The 16,961-nt window shown below is 49.2% G+C and overlaps 1 protein-coding gene across 10 annotated transcripts in view; it reads left to right on the top strand.

The window, feature by feature from the left end:
- The window catches only part of LOC128749344 (plexin-A1-like), a 130,836-nt gene that overhangs the window by 32,334 nt on the left and 81,541 nt on the right, over positions 1 to 16,961 (top strand). For 9 of the 10 annotated variants that reach the window (XR_008412923.1, XM_053848864.1, XM_053848860.1 and 6 more), the window contains one exon: positions 10,387 to 11,719. Coding sequence is in view for 9 of the 10 variants with exons in the window: in XM_053848864.1 (XP_053704839.1) it covers positions 10,562 to 11,719 (1,158 nt within the window). In the remaining variant the exon portion in view is untranslated. Of the gene's footprint in view, positions 1 to 9,952; positions 10,106 to 10,386; positions 11,720 to 16,961 lie in introns of those variants that run through there. The other variant, XM_053848863.1, reaches the window with a different exon arrangement.

Genomic DNA, 16,961 nt, shown 5'->3' with positions numbered 1-16,961 from the left:
AGCAGGTCATCGCCGGCAGAGCGTGCTTCAGCTGGAAGGTCCATCGAGTTCTGATGCCCAAACTCTTCTCAAGCACATGATACTTTTCACTTCACTCTATAAGTGTTTAAGCTCACCATCTTTTTGAAGAGCATTTCAGTTGCTGCAGTAGAACAGTCAGTACGAAGCACACTGTGGTTAAAGGGGCGGGTGAAATTTACTCAGAACCTCATGTGGTTGAACCTACTGTGGAACTAAAGTGTTGACAGGTGACGATGAAATCCGAGGGAGTGGAGTCTCATTTTCAAAGTTTCCATTTTAGTTTTGGAAGCTGAAACCAAAAGTGCCGACTGGGCCGTTTGGGTCCAAAGCAGCGCAGCTCTACTGTGACCACGTCAATACAAATGGAAGTGGCTGTTTGGTCAGGGTGACGCCACCAAAGACACGGTGACTTGAGGAATGTTGGACTTGCTCACGGCCATCTTGGCCACCGGCTCCTAACTTGACGCCGCCCTGTGCTCCCACCTGTACGTCTCTCCGACCCTGCGTCCACAGGCGGCGCTCCGACTGAAACCTGCCCCGCAGCTGCGGCGAGTCTCCGGCAGATACCGCGGACTGATGCTCAGACTCCATGGTCCTCTGTCGGACCTTTATTTTCCTCCAAGCATTAAAAAAAAGCATCTTAGATTTCATGCTTTTCTGCCGGGAGTGAGTCCGAGTCCGAGTCACACACATTGATCCAGGTGTTTTCACGGCCAACACAGCGATTGGACTCCTGTCATGAGGAGTCCATCGCGTCTTTATGCACTGGACTCTTGATTTTCACTCTCCAACCAAAGGCTACTTGATTGCGATTTCCTGGACGTCGCCACCTTCAGCTCACTTCATTATATTCAAACGTCGATGCTGTGCAGCTGCCAGCCATGACACAGCACTTTTTCATCCTGCTGCTTTCAGGTTAAGAGCAGTTTGAAGGCCATGTGTGGGAAATAAGCGCTGAGATCTGCAGTCGAGCTCCTCACATCTTGTTGTTTGTTTAAACCCCAGAGTGGAGGTGGTGAATGTGTTCATCCAACATTTCTATACTGCACGGATCAGGAATTTCTGAAGGTCGCACTTTTGCCCCTGCAAAAAAAACAAAGAAGCAATTGAGATACAAGGAGGAGGGGAAAGTTTTGTCATTTACTGAAGCGGTGACAATGAAAAACTTGAGTTTTTAATGGTGAGACGTGAATCTCTCTCCAATCCAAGCGGTCCATCTCTTCATATGTCCAGCCGGAATGAGCGACTTGAGTTCTTGAGCAATAGACTTCTGTCATTATGATGTTGCTTTTGTCATGTTTGCTGGACTAATATGACCCAAGCGCGAATGATCTTAGACCCACAGAAGACTCGAACGCACCAGAGTAAAAGTTAATAATTATTTAATACAATAAACACGAAAATGATTCACAAACAATAATGGAAACTGAGGGCGACGACACCAAAGCGCAGCGCGGAAGACTGACACGAAGGGAGAGGGAAAAAAAACTTGGAACGGAAAACAGTTGTAAGTCACACAACCCTGTAAACTGGGACAACAGAGAGGTAAAACACACACTCTCAAACCGAGGAAATATATACCACGCAGGCAGAACTAAACTAGCGAGTAAACAAACAAACTATCATGGAGCGAAAGACAAGAGCAGACGAGAGGAAAGAAGAGACTAGAAGTGAGCAAAAACACAGTGAAAACCATCCTGGTCATCTCACCTCCATGATGTGTTATGTGTTGTCTGCTTGTTTTCATGTTTCCTCCTCGTCAAAATCCGTAATAAAAACAAAAGAAAAGAGTTTTACGCACGTTATATCGACTGATTCTCCATGAGTGTGTGCACATCTTCAGGTGCACCTCACGGTGCAGGTGGTTTAAAATGGTCCTTTAAAGGTGTTTGGCGAGAGACACAAGCCGAGAACTGAATCTATCATCCACAATGTTAAGATCTTTGGATGGTTTTGAAATGGCATTTGTTGGGACTCACCCAAGTTCTGGGCACTGGTCACCCGAAAGACGAAACTGCTTTGAATTGACCCTTTCAGGCTGTGTTTATGTGTTGAAGAAGCCTTGTTGGGCAGACTTGCATCAGACAGTTTTTAGAGAGTTGGTTGGTGAAATGTTCTTCTTCTCATTTGCATGAATAGAAGTGTAAAGTGGGAAGCAACAACTGACCTGAAATTTTGAGGCGTGTGATGGAGGGGGAGGGGCAGGGGACGGAGTCTGACAGGTCAAAGGTGCTGGATTCAGACCAACGCTTCCTCCCAGCTGCTCGGTGCTCTTAAAGAAGCACTTTCATTTCTATCAGTGATGCAAATGCAGCCTTTACAGGGAGCGTGATGTGCATGGTGGATTCCAGCAGTGTGTGTGGTGTGCGTGTTCATTAGCCTGGTGTAATCGCATTAGCAGTGTTGCTGCTGGCTGGGAAGGAAATACATGTGTGCGGAAAGGTCAGATCAGAAGAGAGATGACACCGGCTCCTCGCGCCCCTCCTCAGGCAGCTGGCCCCAGGTCCCACCAGCCAGCGGGCTGCTTCTGCTGCAGGTGCTGCCAGGGCTTCTGTCAGTGGCAGGGTGTGTAATGAAGCCTGATGTTCCTCCTCCGAGAGCCTTCACAGTCTCCTCCAGGTGTCGGTCCACGTTCCTCTTTATTTTTGGCACAGTGACTTATGTATTTTCATGAAAATCTAAGCTGTATTTAAAAAAAAAAAAAAAAAAAAAGGAATCAACACTTCAAGGCTTTCAAATCCAGATTTGCATGCAGAGCTTTATGTACGACGTCGGTGGAGATAACACGCCTGCGGAAGAAGGACTTGAGATTCAGGAAAACTAGGCCAGGAAGACATCATGTTGTCATACGGCTCTTAAACGCGTCCTGTAGAGAGAGAGAGAGAGTGTGTGTGTGTGTGTGTGTGTGTGTTACACTTGATGCAAACTGTTGAGAAATTTTAAAAATTTTGAATAAAATACACATAATAAAACCATGTCTAAATATCATAAAATAGGAATAATATATTTTATTTAAACTCCAAAGAAGATATAAGTGAAGTGTAAATGAACGTATCGCCATAAAATGTTCTAATTCATTTTCGAAACTGCTTCAACAGGTGACTTTCTTTTTAGCTGTTGGTGGCGCCATCACTCATCATTTTTATTTTCAAGAACTTAGTTGGCAACTCTCACAGATTTGCAGCTGTCAAGTCAATTCAGTGACTCACTACTGCCACCGTACGTGGCTCATGTGTTAAAACTGAGCGTCTCGCGGCCCAGAGGTGTAAAACAAAAACTTTTAGTAGCAGTATTATACTGACAAACAGACAGCAAGTATGGGCTGCTCATGTTGTATGTCACACTTGTGCTGTGCATGTTTGAGAATGAAAGGAAGTCGACTCAAAATAAAGTGGAAAATCTCACTCTTGTAAACTCTGCGCTCTCAGTTCTGTTGCTCCGCCCACTTCGTGGTCACGTTACCATAGTATAACCAATCATATGATCCAGTCGCAGTGAGCTTTGGAGGTGAATTTTTTTTTTTCAAATATACAGTACACTGTGAAATAACAAAGAAAATGCTGATGCAAACAGAGCTCTGGTGTCATGTCGGAATAATATCGGCTTTGTCAGAAGTATCAGGACCGGATTGGCTGTGAAAATACTGTAGATCGCCAAGCTGTAATTTCAAGATTTAAAAAAAAAAAAGTGATGTATGGAGGGCACAAATATTGTCCCGCAATTTGTGAATCATTTTTAAGAGGACTGTAATATGGTTATAGCTGGAGAGTCATCCACAAGGAACCGTCATCCGCAGTGCTGTCTGTACGACTGTTGAAGGTCAGGCCAAACATCTGCACCTGATACAGACAGTTCCCAACACAAACACCATATTCAAGTGGCCAGGGACGTGTCAATGCAGCTGGAGCTCTTTTGAATTCCTGTGTGGGTGTAAAGCCCCATCCCAGAATGGCTGGATTGTCATCCTGCCGTGCGACAAAACCTTGCCGGTTCATGTTCAGTTCATTGTTGGAGGAGATGATCTGCCCTGAAAAGTGGTATTTCTCTTCCAGAATGGCTGATAATTCAAGCTGGAACCTGACAAGGCACCTGCAGAATATATGCAGGCAGGCAAGAGGACGTCTCTGTCATCCACCGGTTTTATGACGCTCGCGTGCGCCCTGATATTTATAACCATGAAGTACCTTGAAATGGCGCCTGGTCACCTGCCAGAGTGGCTGTAAAGCAATTACCAAATTTCAGCAACGTTTGGCTCGTGGCAGCTATTAATTTTACACTCTCGTAGATGGGCTCCGCAGCCAGGAGGTTTCATTATCCTCAGTGGGAGTTGTTTTGACCCTTCTCTACTCCTTTAAGTGATTAAAACACGTCAGCTGTGTTCCGAGGAGCAGCGCCGACGCGCTGAAGCCGGCGCCTTCACAAGCAACGGCTACTGCCTGTCTTCAGTCCTCAGTTGACCAATGGGTTTTACCTGTTCTCATTTGGAATGGATGGATGGATGGATGGATGGATGACTGTGAAGGTTGGGTGGATGAATGGATGGTTGACTGTGAAGGATGGGTGGATGAATGGATGACTGAAGGATGGATGGATGGTTGACTGTGAAGGATGGATGGATGATTGACTGTGAAGGATGGATGGATGGATGGATGACTGAAGGATGCATGGATGATTGACTGTGAAGGATGGATGGATGGTTGACTGTGAAGGATGGATGGATGGATGACTGAAGGATGGATGGATGGATGGTTGACTGTGAAGGATGGATGGATGACTGAAGGATGGATGGATGGATGGTTGACTGTGAAGGATGGATGGATGACTGAAGGATGGATGGATGGGTGGTTGACTGTGAAGGATGGATGGATGGATGACTGAAGGATGCATGGATGATTGACTGTGAAGGATGGATGGATGGATGACTGAAGGATGGATGGATGGATGGTTGACTGTGAAGGATGGATGGATGGATGATTGACTGTGAAGGATGGATGGTAGACTGTGACTGATGGATGGATGGATGACTGAAGGATGGATGGATGGTTGACTGTGAAGGATGGATGGATGACTGAAGGATGGATGGATGGATGATTGACTGTGAAGGATGGATGGATGGTTGACTGTGAAGGATGGATGGATGGATGACTGAAGGATGGATGGATGGATGGTTGACTGTGAAGGATGGATGGATGACTGAAGGATGGATGGATGGGTGGTTGACTGTGAAGGATGGATGGATGACTGAAGGATGGATGGATGGGTGGTTGACTGTGAAGGATGGATGGATGGATGGATGGATGACTGAAGGATGGATGGATGGATGGTTGACTGTGAAGGATGGATGGATGACTGAAGGATGGATGGATGGGTGGTTGACTGTGAAGGATGGATGGATGACTGAAGGATGGATGGATGGGTGGTTGACTGTGAAGGATGGATGGATGACTGAAGGATGGATGGATGGGTGGTTGACTGTGAAGGATGGATGGATGGATGGATGGATGACTGAAGGATGCATGGATGATTGACTGTGAAGGATGGATGGATGGATGACTGAAGGATGGATGGATGGATGGTTGACTGTGAAGGATGGATGGATGGATGATTGACTGTGAAGGATGGATGGTAGACTGTGACTGATGGATGGATGGATGACTGAAGGATGGATGGATGGTTGACTGTGAAGGATGGATGGATGATTGACTGTGAAGGATGGATGGATGGATGACTGAAGGATGCATGGATGATTGACTGTGAAGGATGGATGGATGGATGGATGGATGACTGTGAGGGATGGATGGATGGATGGATGGATGACTGTGAGGGATGGATGGATGGCGGTGAACATCCTTTCTGCGCTGTAACTGTCTCTCCTCCACTTGTTGAGACCTTGCATGACTTGATGTTGGGATCCTTGTTCGTGTGATGCTGCTCCTTCAACTTCAGAACATGGTTCCTGCATCGATGCTGTACGTTTGCTGGACGGTTCAGTGGATCACCAGAGGGTAGATTCAGGTTCTTCTGCTCAATAACCGATTTGTGTGACACTTGTTTTCACACGGCTCTGACATGCATGTGACCATGTTGTGACGCGTTGCAAAGCGCTGGGTCCAGAGGAGACGTCAACTATGGGTGAAATGAAGGAAGAGCGCAGCAGAAGTCAACGTGTATTTGTCACTTGATCAGCTGACCATCAGTTCGCTGGTGTCGTCCGAGTCAAGTCGCCTGGCACGGCCTGAAAACCCCCCATATATTTGTAGCTTCCACTCTGGAACATGGATGTTGGTCACCCTCCAACGTGCAGTGAGAACTGTCCATAAAAACAAGCGCCCTGCGACAGTGATGCGCTGAAACAAGGACACACAAGCGTAGCATCGGTCTCTTGCAAGTCCTTTAAATGTTGCAAGTACAGTCCACGCTCATGTCTGTCGGTCTTCCCTGGGTTTGCATTGCTCCGTGCTTCATAGCTTCCTCACGCTCCACTCCAAAACCAGTGCGGTGTGGAGCCAGCCTCGATTATCCACGGCCGATTCCCCGATAGAGAGCGGCGTTTCTGGGCCTCTTCAAGCACTTAACAACCGCTTCTGAATGGCTGTGGCTCCACTTAAGACTCAAGCCGCACACACACACACCGGAGCTGGGAGTGGACTGAACACCGCCATCCTGCACCTGTTGACGTGCAGGGGACAGAAAGGTGTCTCTGTCGTGAAAGCTGCAGAGGCGGTGTGGACAGGACACTTCCACACATGCGACAAGCGTCTCATTTCTACTCAAAACAATGGGCGCACCAGCCTCCTCATGGTGTCCAGCAAAATGAAAAGCTGTGTTCCACTGCAGCGTCGGAGTAGGTGCTCCGTCACTGCCTCTCCACAGTCGCACAAACACTCGCACACTGGTCGAGATGGCCGTGGACATTTGTTACAACAAAGACAAGCATCACTCGGCTGGGCACAAGTTGCTGTCCATGTTTCACTGACAAAGAAACTGGGCTTCTAACAAGTGGCTATTGTTTCAAGGACGATCTCAGCCAGAGATGTTGGTGGTCGAGGCATTCATTTGCTTTCATCGCAGTGTGTTTGTGCTCGATCCATTTAGCTCTTTTCAGTGCGACTCTTGTGACATTGTGGTATATGTACATCATATTTTCATGCTGAAAATGTATCATTATATTTATAAGATACTTTGGATGAACTGTCTCTTCTTCGCAAGAACATCAGAAAATGAAATTTCATGAAATTAAATATATAAACAGCTGATAATAAAATGATTTTATATGAATAGATACTTTTATTTCTTGTTTAAAATTGCCTTAGTATCGCTATTCAGGTGTTTACAAGCTCTTTACAAGCCCCAGTTCAAAATACACATGACCCCCTCCCACCTCTTATGCGTCTTATTATCCGCCACGCTCACGTTTCAAGCCCAGCCGTCACAGTGCATTAGTGCCGTCCAAGTTTATTCTTGCTAGAATTAATATGCATAAAGTGGATGCAAATGCAGTGAAGAGCAGCCGCGCCGCGTCGGCTTCATCCCTCAGACATGACACTCATGAATAGGATGGGTTTTCAGGGCTGAAGGTTCCATGTGGTGCACGGTGTTCCCTCCGTTCCGTGGCTTCTCTGGTTGGGACGTGCGGCGAGTCACGGCGTCAGAGGAGGATGTTGATGCTGTGACACCAACTGTCACTCCGCCTCTCACACATTCGAGCCCAAATGAAAGGTGACAGCACTCAGACTGCGAGGTTCTACACCCACCTGTCCTGGCCGCACGACACCTCCGCTTCCTTTGATGCGCTGCAGACGAAATACCACTTCACCACTGGGAACTGACTGGATTCTGGCTTGAAGCTCACATTTCTACACCTCGACCAGTCTTGAAGGCTGAACGTGAGAGAGGGTCTCTGTCCGTTGTCATGATATCTCTCAACTGTAACATGTTTCATTTACCCGTTCACCTGAATTGCTTCACCCAGTGGATCTATTTCAGTCTGTCAGTAAAAGTTTTCTCGTCGAACGCCACGTCTGGCTTGTCCCTCTCATCTTGCTGCCCCAGTTTAGTCAAACATCTTCTGACATCATCTTCTCCGCCGTGCTCACGGGGTATCGACTTATTTTTAGCTTCATGAGATACATCTGAGACGGTGAAGGGTTTGCAGAAATACATCCATATGCCGGTCAGGATTGGTGTAACACACGTGAGTTAGTTGCTGTTTATGGATGCTGGGGGAAAAAAAACGGTTCCCAAAATAGAGCGGGATTTATTCTTAGCCCAGTGAGTCCCAGTCTGTGGTGGTGACCTGCACCGCACGTGTGTGTCGGATTCTTCCTTCCTCTGTCTGTCGCTGACAGTGGCCACATTGTTGGGGCCGGACCGGTCCTCTGGGCCACTGTAATCCTGGCTGGGCTGCGGATGAAAGAGGCCATTGACAAGAAGAGAAGTGGAAGAGATGGAGTGGCATGCAGTGAAGAGGAAGAGTGAGAGAGTGAGGTCGGCTCACCAAAATGGGTTTTTAAACTCAACCAGACGCAGGTTTGCTAAGTCAAGATGAGGGTTCATGTTGTTGTCGACGGCTGTGAAGGTCTGGCCGACACCTTCTCAGTCGTCGAGGACCAGGTCTCCTCTGTCTAGTCCTAGTCCTGAAGTAGCACTAGTTCCACTGCGGCTCCTGCTTCATCTGGTTGGAGGCTCTCTGCTGGCTGGCGCTGTTGATATAATTTCCCTCATTCCCCTGTGGTCCGGCGTGTAATTTATGGACGCTGACGTGCGTCACACTGCAGCGTGTTATCTGCCTGGCCTCTCTGTATGCATGTGGTGCTGGGCTCTGCCTCCCTGACACCTGTATGTTGCATGAGCCTCCAGTTAACAAGTGCCCCTGCGTACCTTTGTTTTGCTTCTGGATCCCAGGTGAGGGGATTTATTTCACGAGTCTGCTTGGTCGATCAATGTCGGAGAGTCAGTCAAACTAAATCCAATTGTCTCCCATTTAAATTTGTTATTTCTTCATTTAAATGTATATATACTACTGCAGGCACGTAGGTGTATGTTCTCGAGTCCAAACTTCCCGATCCGCACAAACCTCCTCCAGCTCTTCCCGGGGGATCCCGAGGCGTTCCCAGGCCAGACCGGAGACATCATCTCTCCAGCGAGTCCAGGGTCTTCCCCGGGGTCTCCTCCCGGTAGGACATGCCCGGAACACCTCCCCAGGGAGGCGTCCAGGGGGCATCCGGATCAGATGCCCGAGCCACCTCAGCTGGTTCCTCTGGATGTGGAGGAGCAGCGGCTCCACCCCGAGCTCCTCCCGGATGACCAAACTCCTCACCCTATCTCTCATGGTGCGCCCAGCCACCCTGCGGAGGAAACTCATCTCAGCCGCTTGTATCCGTGATCTCATCCTTTCGGTCATGACCCAAAGCTCGTGACCATAGTTGAGGGTGGGAACGTAGATCGATCGGTAAATGGAGAGCTTCGTCTTGTGACTCAGCTCCCTCTTCACCACGACGGTCCGATACAGCGACCACATCACTGCTGCCGCTGCACCAACCTGTCTATCAACCTCACGCTCCCCTTTTCCCTCACTCGAGAACAAGACCCCGAGACTCCACCACTTGGGGCAAGAACTCTCCACTGCGTTCATCCATAATGTTGCGTCCACTTCACCGCTTCGTTCGAACTATGTCCTTGTTTTCCAGCGCAAATGGCGCGACACAGCTGTATTGAGCATCAATTCACAATCCTTAATAAACTTACAGGTCGCTGTCCCTCCTTCTCGAAACCACCGTAATGTCCGTGACAAGTTTGTCTTCCATAGGCCAGTCGGTCCAAAATTCCAATAATCCACGCGGAGCATTCTTGATGCTCTGCATATTCTCGTCGCGTTGTTCAATAAATCCACGTAGAATCGTTCGGAAATGTTTCAACAGTTTACTGGTGCCGAACAGTAGAAAAGTACTCCGTAACATCCAAGCAACAACGTATCGAAAGTTATCCACAGAGACAGCGAGAGAGAGGTAAAAAAAAGTGGGTCTCCACTGTTACTTTTCCTGCCAGCATCACTGTCAATACGGAAGCCCCATGGTGACTTATGGTGCGCAGCAACTCAAAACTCCCACATGCTCCCAACCACCACGAACCACACGACTGATAAATGACAAACTGCTCACACAAACAAACCCGCAAACAGGCCCTTCATTCTTTCCATCCAAATTTTAAACTTACATAGTTATAAATTTCATCTGTTTTTAAATGAACTTAAATGATTTATTCATGTTTTTAAACCAAAAATAATAATAATAAAACTGCATTTAGGCTCCTACAGACTGTGACTGACGCCGGTTGTCTGACGGTCTTCTGGCTTTGTTTTCTCAGGGCTGGTGGCTGGAGAAGCTGAAGAAGAGGGGATGGAGTCGTAAATTCTGCAAGTGGAAAACCAGGGAAGAGGAGGGCCGATTCTTTTAGCGCCCTGCTGACCCATAAAGCACTGAAGGATTGAGTGGAGCGTTCCGCCCTGCAGTGGCACATCTGGACCTCCCTTCCCCTCGCCATGTCCCCCCACCTGGACCCTCCCCCTCACGCCCTCCCCACCTGTCTGCTGCTGTTGGTGCTCATGTCGCCCGCCTCTCCGCTCCCGTCCTTCTCCCCACCGGAGGGAGGTCTCATGCATCTTGCGGTCCACAACAAAACGGGGGAGGTCTACCTGGGTGCCGTCAACTGGATCTTCAAGTTGTCCAGCAACCTGACCAAGCTGCGGAGCCACGTGACCGGACCTGTCACAGACAACCCTCGCTGTTACCCTCCGCCCGGCGTCCAGTCCTGCCCCCATGAGTTAGCGCAGACGGCTAACGTAAACAAGCTCCTGCTGCTGGACGCCTCCCACAACAGGCTGATTGCCTGTGGAAGTACTTCCCAGGGGATTTGCCAGTTCCTTCGCTTGGATGATTTGTTTAAACTGGGCGAGCCCCACCACCGCAAGGAGCACTACCTATCCAGCGTGGCCGAAGCTGGGACCATGTCTGGCGTGGTGATACCGCCAGATCTCTTCGGCGGCGACCTCGGGAAGCTGTTTGTCGGCACGCCGATCGACGGCAAGTCGGAATATTTCCCCACGCTCTCAAGCCGCAAGCTCATGTCCAATGAAGAAAACGCCGACATGTTCAGCTTCGTATACCAGGACGAGTTTGTGTCCTCGCAGCTGAAGATCCCCTCCGACACGCTGTCCAAGTTCCCAGCCTTTGACATCTACTACATCTACGGGTTTCAAAGCGAGCAGTTTGTCTATTACCTCACTCTGCAGCTGGACACCCAGCTGACCTCACCTGACGCCAGCAGCGAACAGTTCTTCACGTCCAAGATTGTGCGACTCTGCGTGGACGATCCCAAGTTCTACTCCTACGTCGAGTTTCCCATCGGTTGCACCAAGGACGGGGTTGAGTATCGACTGGTGCAGGATGCTTTCGTGTCCCGGCCTGGGACTCGACTGGCCCGTTCCCTTGGCATTCCAGAGCACGAGGAGGTGCTGTTTACTATCTTCGCTCAGGGTCAGAAGAACCGAGCGAATCCGCCAAAGGAGTCCGCTTTGTGTCTGTTCACAATGAGACGTATAAAGGAGAAGATCAAAGATAGGATTCAGTCTTGCTATCGTGGCGAGGGGAAGCTCTCCCTGCCCTGGCTGCTCAACAAGGAGCTGGCCTGCATCAACTCCGTGAGTTCCTTTTCTCGCTCCTCCTTTTGTGAACTCTTGCTCCGTGGTAGTGTTTACACGCATCTGTTTGCAGCTGAAACGACACGAGAGGACAGGTCTCTGTTCCAACTTCGATTCTCGGCTTTATCTTTGCCTTCATCTGCTGAATAGGAATAGAAATCTGAGCCAGAAGTACTCAATTTCATCCTGATTTTTTGGAAGGCTGAGTTCGAATCTGATAACCATTGACTGTATTTCTGGCTACAAATTCCTGCTCACAATGTTTTTGCACATTCTTTCCGTGCAAAAAGGTTAGAGCTCTAGTGGATTCATGCGTTAACAAATACTCACATTTTGTTAGCAAAAACCTAAATGTTGAGTCTAGAATATAAACAGTTGTGTAACACGTGGTACATTAACAGTTGAACAAGCTATTGAAGTTGTCGGATTCGTGAGCGTGTGTTGTCGACTCTTTCTTCAAGGGCCACAGTTCACCTGACACAGCGGCTCATGCAGATACCCAGACACTTGTTGTTCCTCTCTGTGGGCTCAGGTTGATGTATATGTCCTGGAGAAATTGCCTCATGGTTGGATTCAAAACAAAGTCCATTCCCTCTACTGTGCATGTGACGCCTCAGGAGTGAGAAGGTGTTGCTGAAGCCTCCACTGTACTCCCCGGTGTTTTCCTTTCTTTTACCTGTTTCTGCCTCGTACCTGCTCCTGTCACCAGCCCGTGTCGCCGCCCGAGCGCGCGCTCGCTGGCTGCCATGCATAATTCACCAGGTCTCACCTACAGTGAGTTGCTGCTCCATTACAAGCCGCCATAAATCTGTGAACTCTCCATCCCATTTCCTGTGCCAGGCTCTTCCTTCGCCCTGGCTTGGTCCGTAGAGTCCAATCCCCTTTTATGTCTGATTCCACTCTTCTCCATATTCAACCTTTGCCCCATGCCAGTCTTTAATATTTTATCCTTTCACATTGCTCGTCGCTGCGCTCTGGCCTCGCCTCGTCTCATAAATCCCTCTCCTCTGTCCACCTCTGGTCTTCCTTCGCTCTCATCCTATCGCTCCATGTCTTCATCTTGACCTGAGAACATCACAGGAACCAGAGAACCAGCTTCAGTTCAGCACAGTGTCTGGCTGACATTGGAGGTTTTCACTGATATGTTTGTCTCTCATTTTCATTGAGGCATTTACTTGAACAACCGATTTATTGACTTGCAATGACGTGTCACCCGCCCATCACTAGTTATTATTGACTCATAACTGGTGATGGGTGACGGTGCGTGCCATTGAATGCATGACTCCATCGATGTGATGGTGGAGACTCATGAAAGACGACAGGGAACTGTCGTGTTTTTGACATGGCTTTTCTTGGATGTCACCGCTGAGCAAGCGTGGCGTCGCCTCACTTCCTGACTAAGATGGTGGACTGCGAAGTGATTGATTTTGTCATGTTGCCAGGTTTGGCATGGCCTCACCTGCGTGTTGGTCAGAGGCTTAGTGGTGAAGGACGGGTGCCATGCAGTGGGGTGGTGGAGTCCTCCCCAGTGACGCTTGCATGTCGGCAGCCCCTGGCACCGGCCATGACGTCTGACTGGAACTTGCCTTCCGCTGCCTCACTAGTGTTGGTGCTGACCGTCGCTGTCCGTGGTGCTACCTCTCCAGCATCAGGGCGGCTCATGTCCAAGCGTCTTAACCCCAGACGGCGAGGTGCAGGGTGGCTAACATACCTGCTCCTGGTGCTTCCTTGTCTGTTCCCAAGTGTTGCTTGGGAACAGACAGTTTCCTGACCTACGTGAACCATTGCACACCCCCGTCCTGGTTCAATACAAGTGCCCCTGCAGTGACGTACTGGCCCGGCACGTATGGACCTGCTGACACTCCCGGATATGCCTTCACACCCGGTGTGCCGGTGTGGGTTTTCCCCTTCTCCCCCCTGTAATGTAATAGGGGCTGGACAGTTTGGTACGCTTCAGAGGGCCAGACCCCCGTCCACCATTGGGATCAAGTTGAGTCTGTCAGCCCTGAATCCTGTTTCCCTCCCTCTACTAACAGGACTTGCATGTGTGTGGTCACATTTGGTGCGGCTGACACTCCGGGGCGCTGCCTCTTCAGGGGACTCCAGACGGAGCGGTAGGTGGGGCCAGTCGTCTCTGTCAGCGGCGTGACCTTGCAACACCACAGCCCCCGCATGACTAATGAGACTCAGACGCTCAGGGAGATGCTATCCCTGATGTGTTTGGGACTCATGTTATCTCCTCCTGTGGGGCATATCTCCTTATGCACAGCTCATTTGTGTGAGTGCACACTCCTTATCCTCAACTCTGAAGGAGAAGAACCAGACAAACAAAGGCAAATGGACAGATAATGTGGTGTGCACGCGCATGTTTTGTTGAGATCAGCGTAGTTCTCATTGTTACAATATTCATCTCACACGTATCACACAAGCTCCTATTTAAATCAAGTGGCAAAGTGACAAAAACACAGTCAGTTGTGAAGGTACTTACAGGTTCCATTCGGAGGCAGTGGATCCAGATGGAGGTGACTTTCCATGAAGGTCCTGAGAATCATTTCTTCTGTGGTCTGTGCTCATGGATGCACCTGCTGCTTGCGAGCAGAGAGCTGGAAACCACAGCACCAGTCATTTGTTCACAACCATTGCTGAGTTCATTCATTCACCACAGGTCTCCTGCAATTCTACAGTCATCTGCAGAATTATTATTCAGAGAATTTCTTGTTTATTGGTGCAAGAATGATGAGAATAGAGATCAGGCCGACGCTTCAAAAAACCAAGGGTTGGTCCTTTGGAAAAGGGGAAAATAAACTATACACCTTTTTAAAACTTTAGAAAAGTCACCACAAATGTCAAAATTGATAAAGAAAAAGATATTTGTAATTGATCTATGGTAAGAAAATGGAGCAAAAATAGACATATTTGGGTGACACACCATTCTGAGCACCTCACATTTGTGGCTACACGTTGCGACAGGTTAGGTTTTGCACTCGGAGTGTTGACTTTAGTGCCGTGTTTTCTGGTCAGTTCGGGTCAAAGTTGGCGAGTTCATTGTCACCGACAGGACTCCTGCTGGAGCTGATCTGGTGCGCCGCGTTCGCTCTCCGTCAGGCCTCCGCTGGCCTCCAGAGACGCAGAGCTGCTGGCAAACTGCTGACCTGCAGCCACTGATGAAGAGTGCCATTATTTATTGATGCTTGTATCCGTGCACGCTCCTCAGTAAATGCAGTTTCGCCCTCGCATTTGTTTATTAATGCATATTTGTTATTTTAATTATTTATCTGTTGGTATCGGTGGAAGTTTCGGCCGCTCAGCAGAATCTGCCGGAGCAGATAAAACCTTATCTTCTGCCGACTCAGCCAGAAATGTAAATTTCACCAGTGTCCCCTAATGATTACCGCGTTGGAGTCAAATAAAAACTCCGCTTGTATGAACGGAGCCCGACTGGCGTGTGAAGGGTGACGGCTGCTGTGCTCGTGGCTCTCGCGCTCCCGTCGCCGTCTATTACTTCCACCATTGAGCTGGAGAGCGTATTACAGCCTCTGATATTTGGGTGAATTCCCTCAGCAGTCTGGGGTAATTGGATTATGGAAGTCAGGAACGGCTTTGCTGGAGATTAGAGACACAGATCATCATGGGCAGCGCTCTCAGAGCCAGCGTCGCCGCGCCGCAGACAGGCAGATGTGACCACGTCTACCTAGTTTCATAGATGTAGGCCACAGTCTGCAGCTGTGCCATCGGAAGGATCATTCAAAGGACTTGGTTACACGTGTTGTCGACGGACAGCTGCTGGAAACAGTCACTGTAGAGCGCGGCATTATTCATTTGAGCAAATCAAACAAACAAAAACAACACCAGAGGCGTGTCTTTTGGCTGCTCACTTCAGTGTTCTGGGAGTTGGAGAAGATGTTTTTGAACCATGTTGTGCGCCCAGACAGCGATCAGAACCTTTACTGCCCGGCATTTATCAGGTTTGTGTGGAGTCGCGCTGTACACATAGTTTCCGGCGTCAAGCACCGAGTTGCCCCCCCACACATCTCGGGCTTCTGAACCGAAAGAGCTTTGTCTCCAGACAGAACCCGCAGTGTGAAACCTCCCTCGGTGTCAAAGCCTAATAAAGGCGAAAATATGCAAGTTATCAAACATCCGCACACGTCGCGAGTCCCGGAACGCAATTTTTCTGCAGCCCCCGGCTGCACACCTCAGTGTTCTGGGAGTTGGAGAAGATGTTTTTGAACCATGTTGTCCACTCAGACAGCGATCAGACCCTTTACTGCCCGGCATCTATCAGGTTTGTGTGGAGTCACGCTGTACACCTAGTTTCCAGCGTCTAGCGCCGAGTCGCCCCCTACACATCTCGGGTTTCTGAACCGCAGACAGAACCCGCAGTGTGAAACCTCCCTCGGTGTCAAAGCCTAATAAAGGCGAAAATATGCAAGTTATCAAACATCCGCACACGTCGCAAGTCCCGGAACGCAATTTTTCTGCAGCTCCTGGCTGCACACCTCAGTGTTCTGGGAGTTTGAGAAGTTGTTTTTGAACCGTGTTGTGCGCCCAGACAGTGATCAGACCCTTTACTGCCCGGCATCTATCAGGTTTGTGTGGAGTCGCGCTGTACACCTAGTTTCCGGCATCAAGCACAGAGTCGCCCCCCCCCCACACATCTCAGGCTTCTGAGCCGAGCTTTGTCTCCAGACAGAACCCGCAGTGTGAAACCTCCCTCAGAGTCAAAGGAGGTGTGACCTTGGTTACCTGAAGGAGGCAGGGTGCCTCACACAGGACGAGTTTGTGAGTCCGAATAAATCAGGATGCAGGAAGCATTGCGGTTATTAATGGACATTAATGGACAGGGACGTGACAAACGGCTGCTCCCGCGGGACCATGAACTGCCACGTCGTAAACACTTTATGACACACTTGGTTTTCTTCTATATATCATCAGCTGATCTGGGAACGATTAGCCCTCACTCTGGCGCTTGAACCGTCGTGTCTAACGTCCAGAACTGCGGTGACAGTTGGATCCACACCAGTCTTCATGGAACTATGGTCACCATCGGTGCTTCCAACACCAGCGACTGCTCACAGCAGAGTCAGTCAAGACGTTGTTGTTGTTGTTTTCATTCTACATATTTCCACCAACTACCATCACTAACAGCCTGCTGCGGCTGAGCGCGACGCTCCGTCGACGTAACCAGATGGACCAACTGTGGAGGAGGACTTGAGACTTGGGGGCGGTGTTCATGTAATGT

Source organism: Synchiropus splendidus, chromosome 18 (genome assembly GCF_027744825.2).
Source record: "Synchiropus splendidus isolate RoL2022-P1 chromosome 18, RoL_Sspl_1.0, whole genome shotgun sequence".
Taxonomy (NCBI): domain Eukaryota; kingdom Metazoa; phylum Chordata; class Actinopteri; order Syngnathiformes; family Callionymidae; genus Synchiropus; species Synchiropus splendidus.
This window is presented reverse-complemented; position numbering and strand designations above follow the sequence as displayed.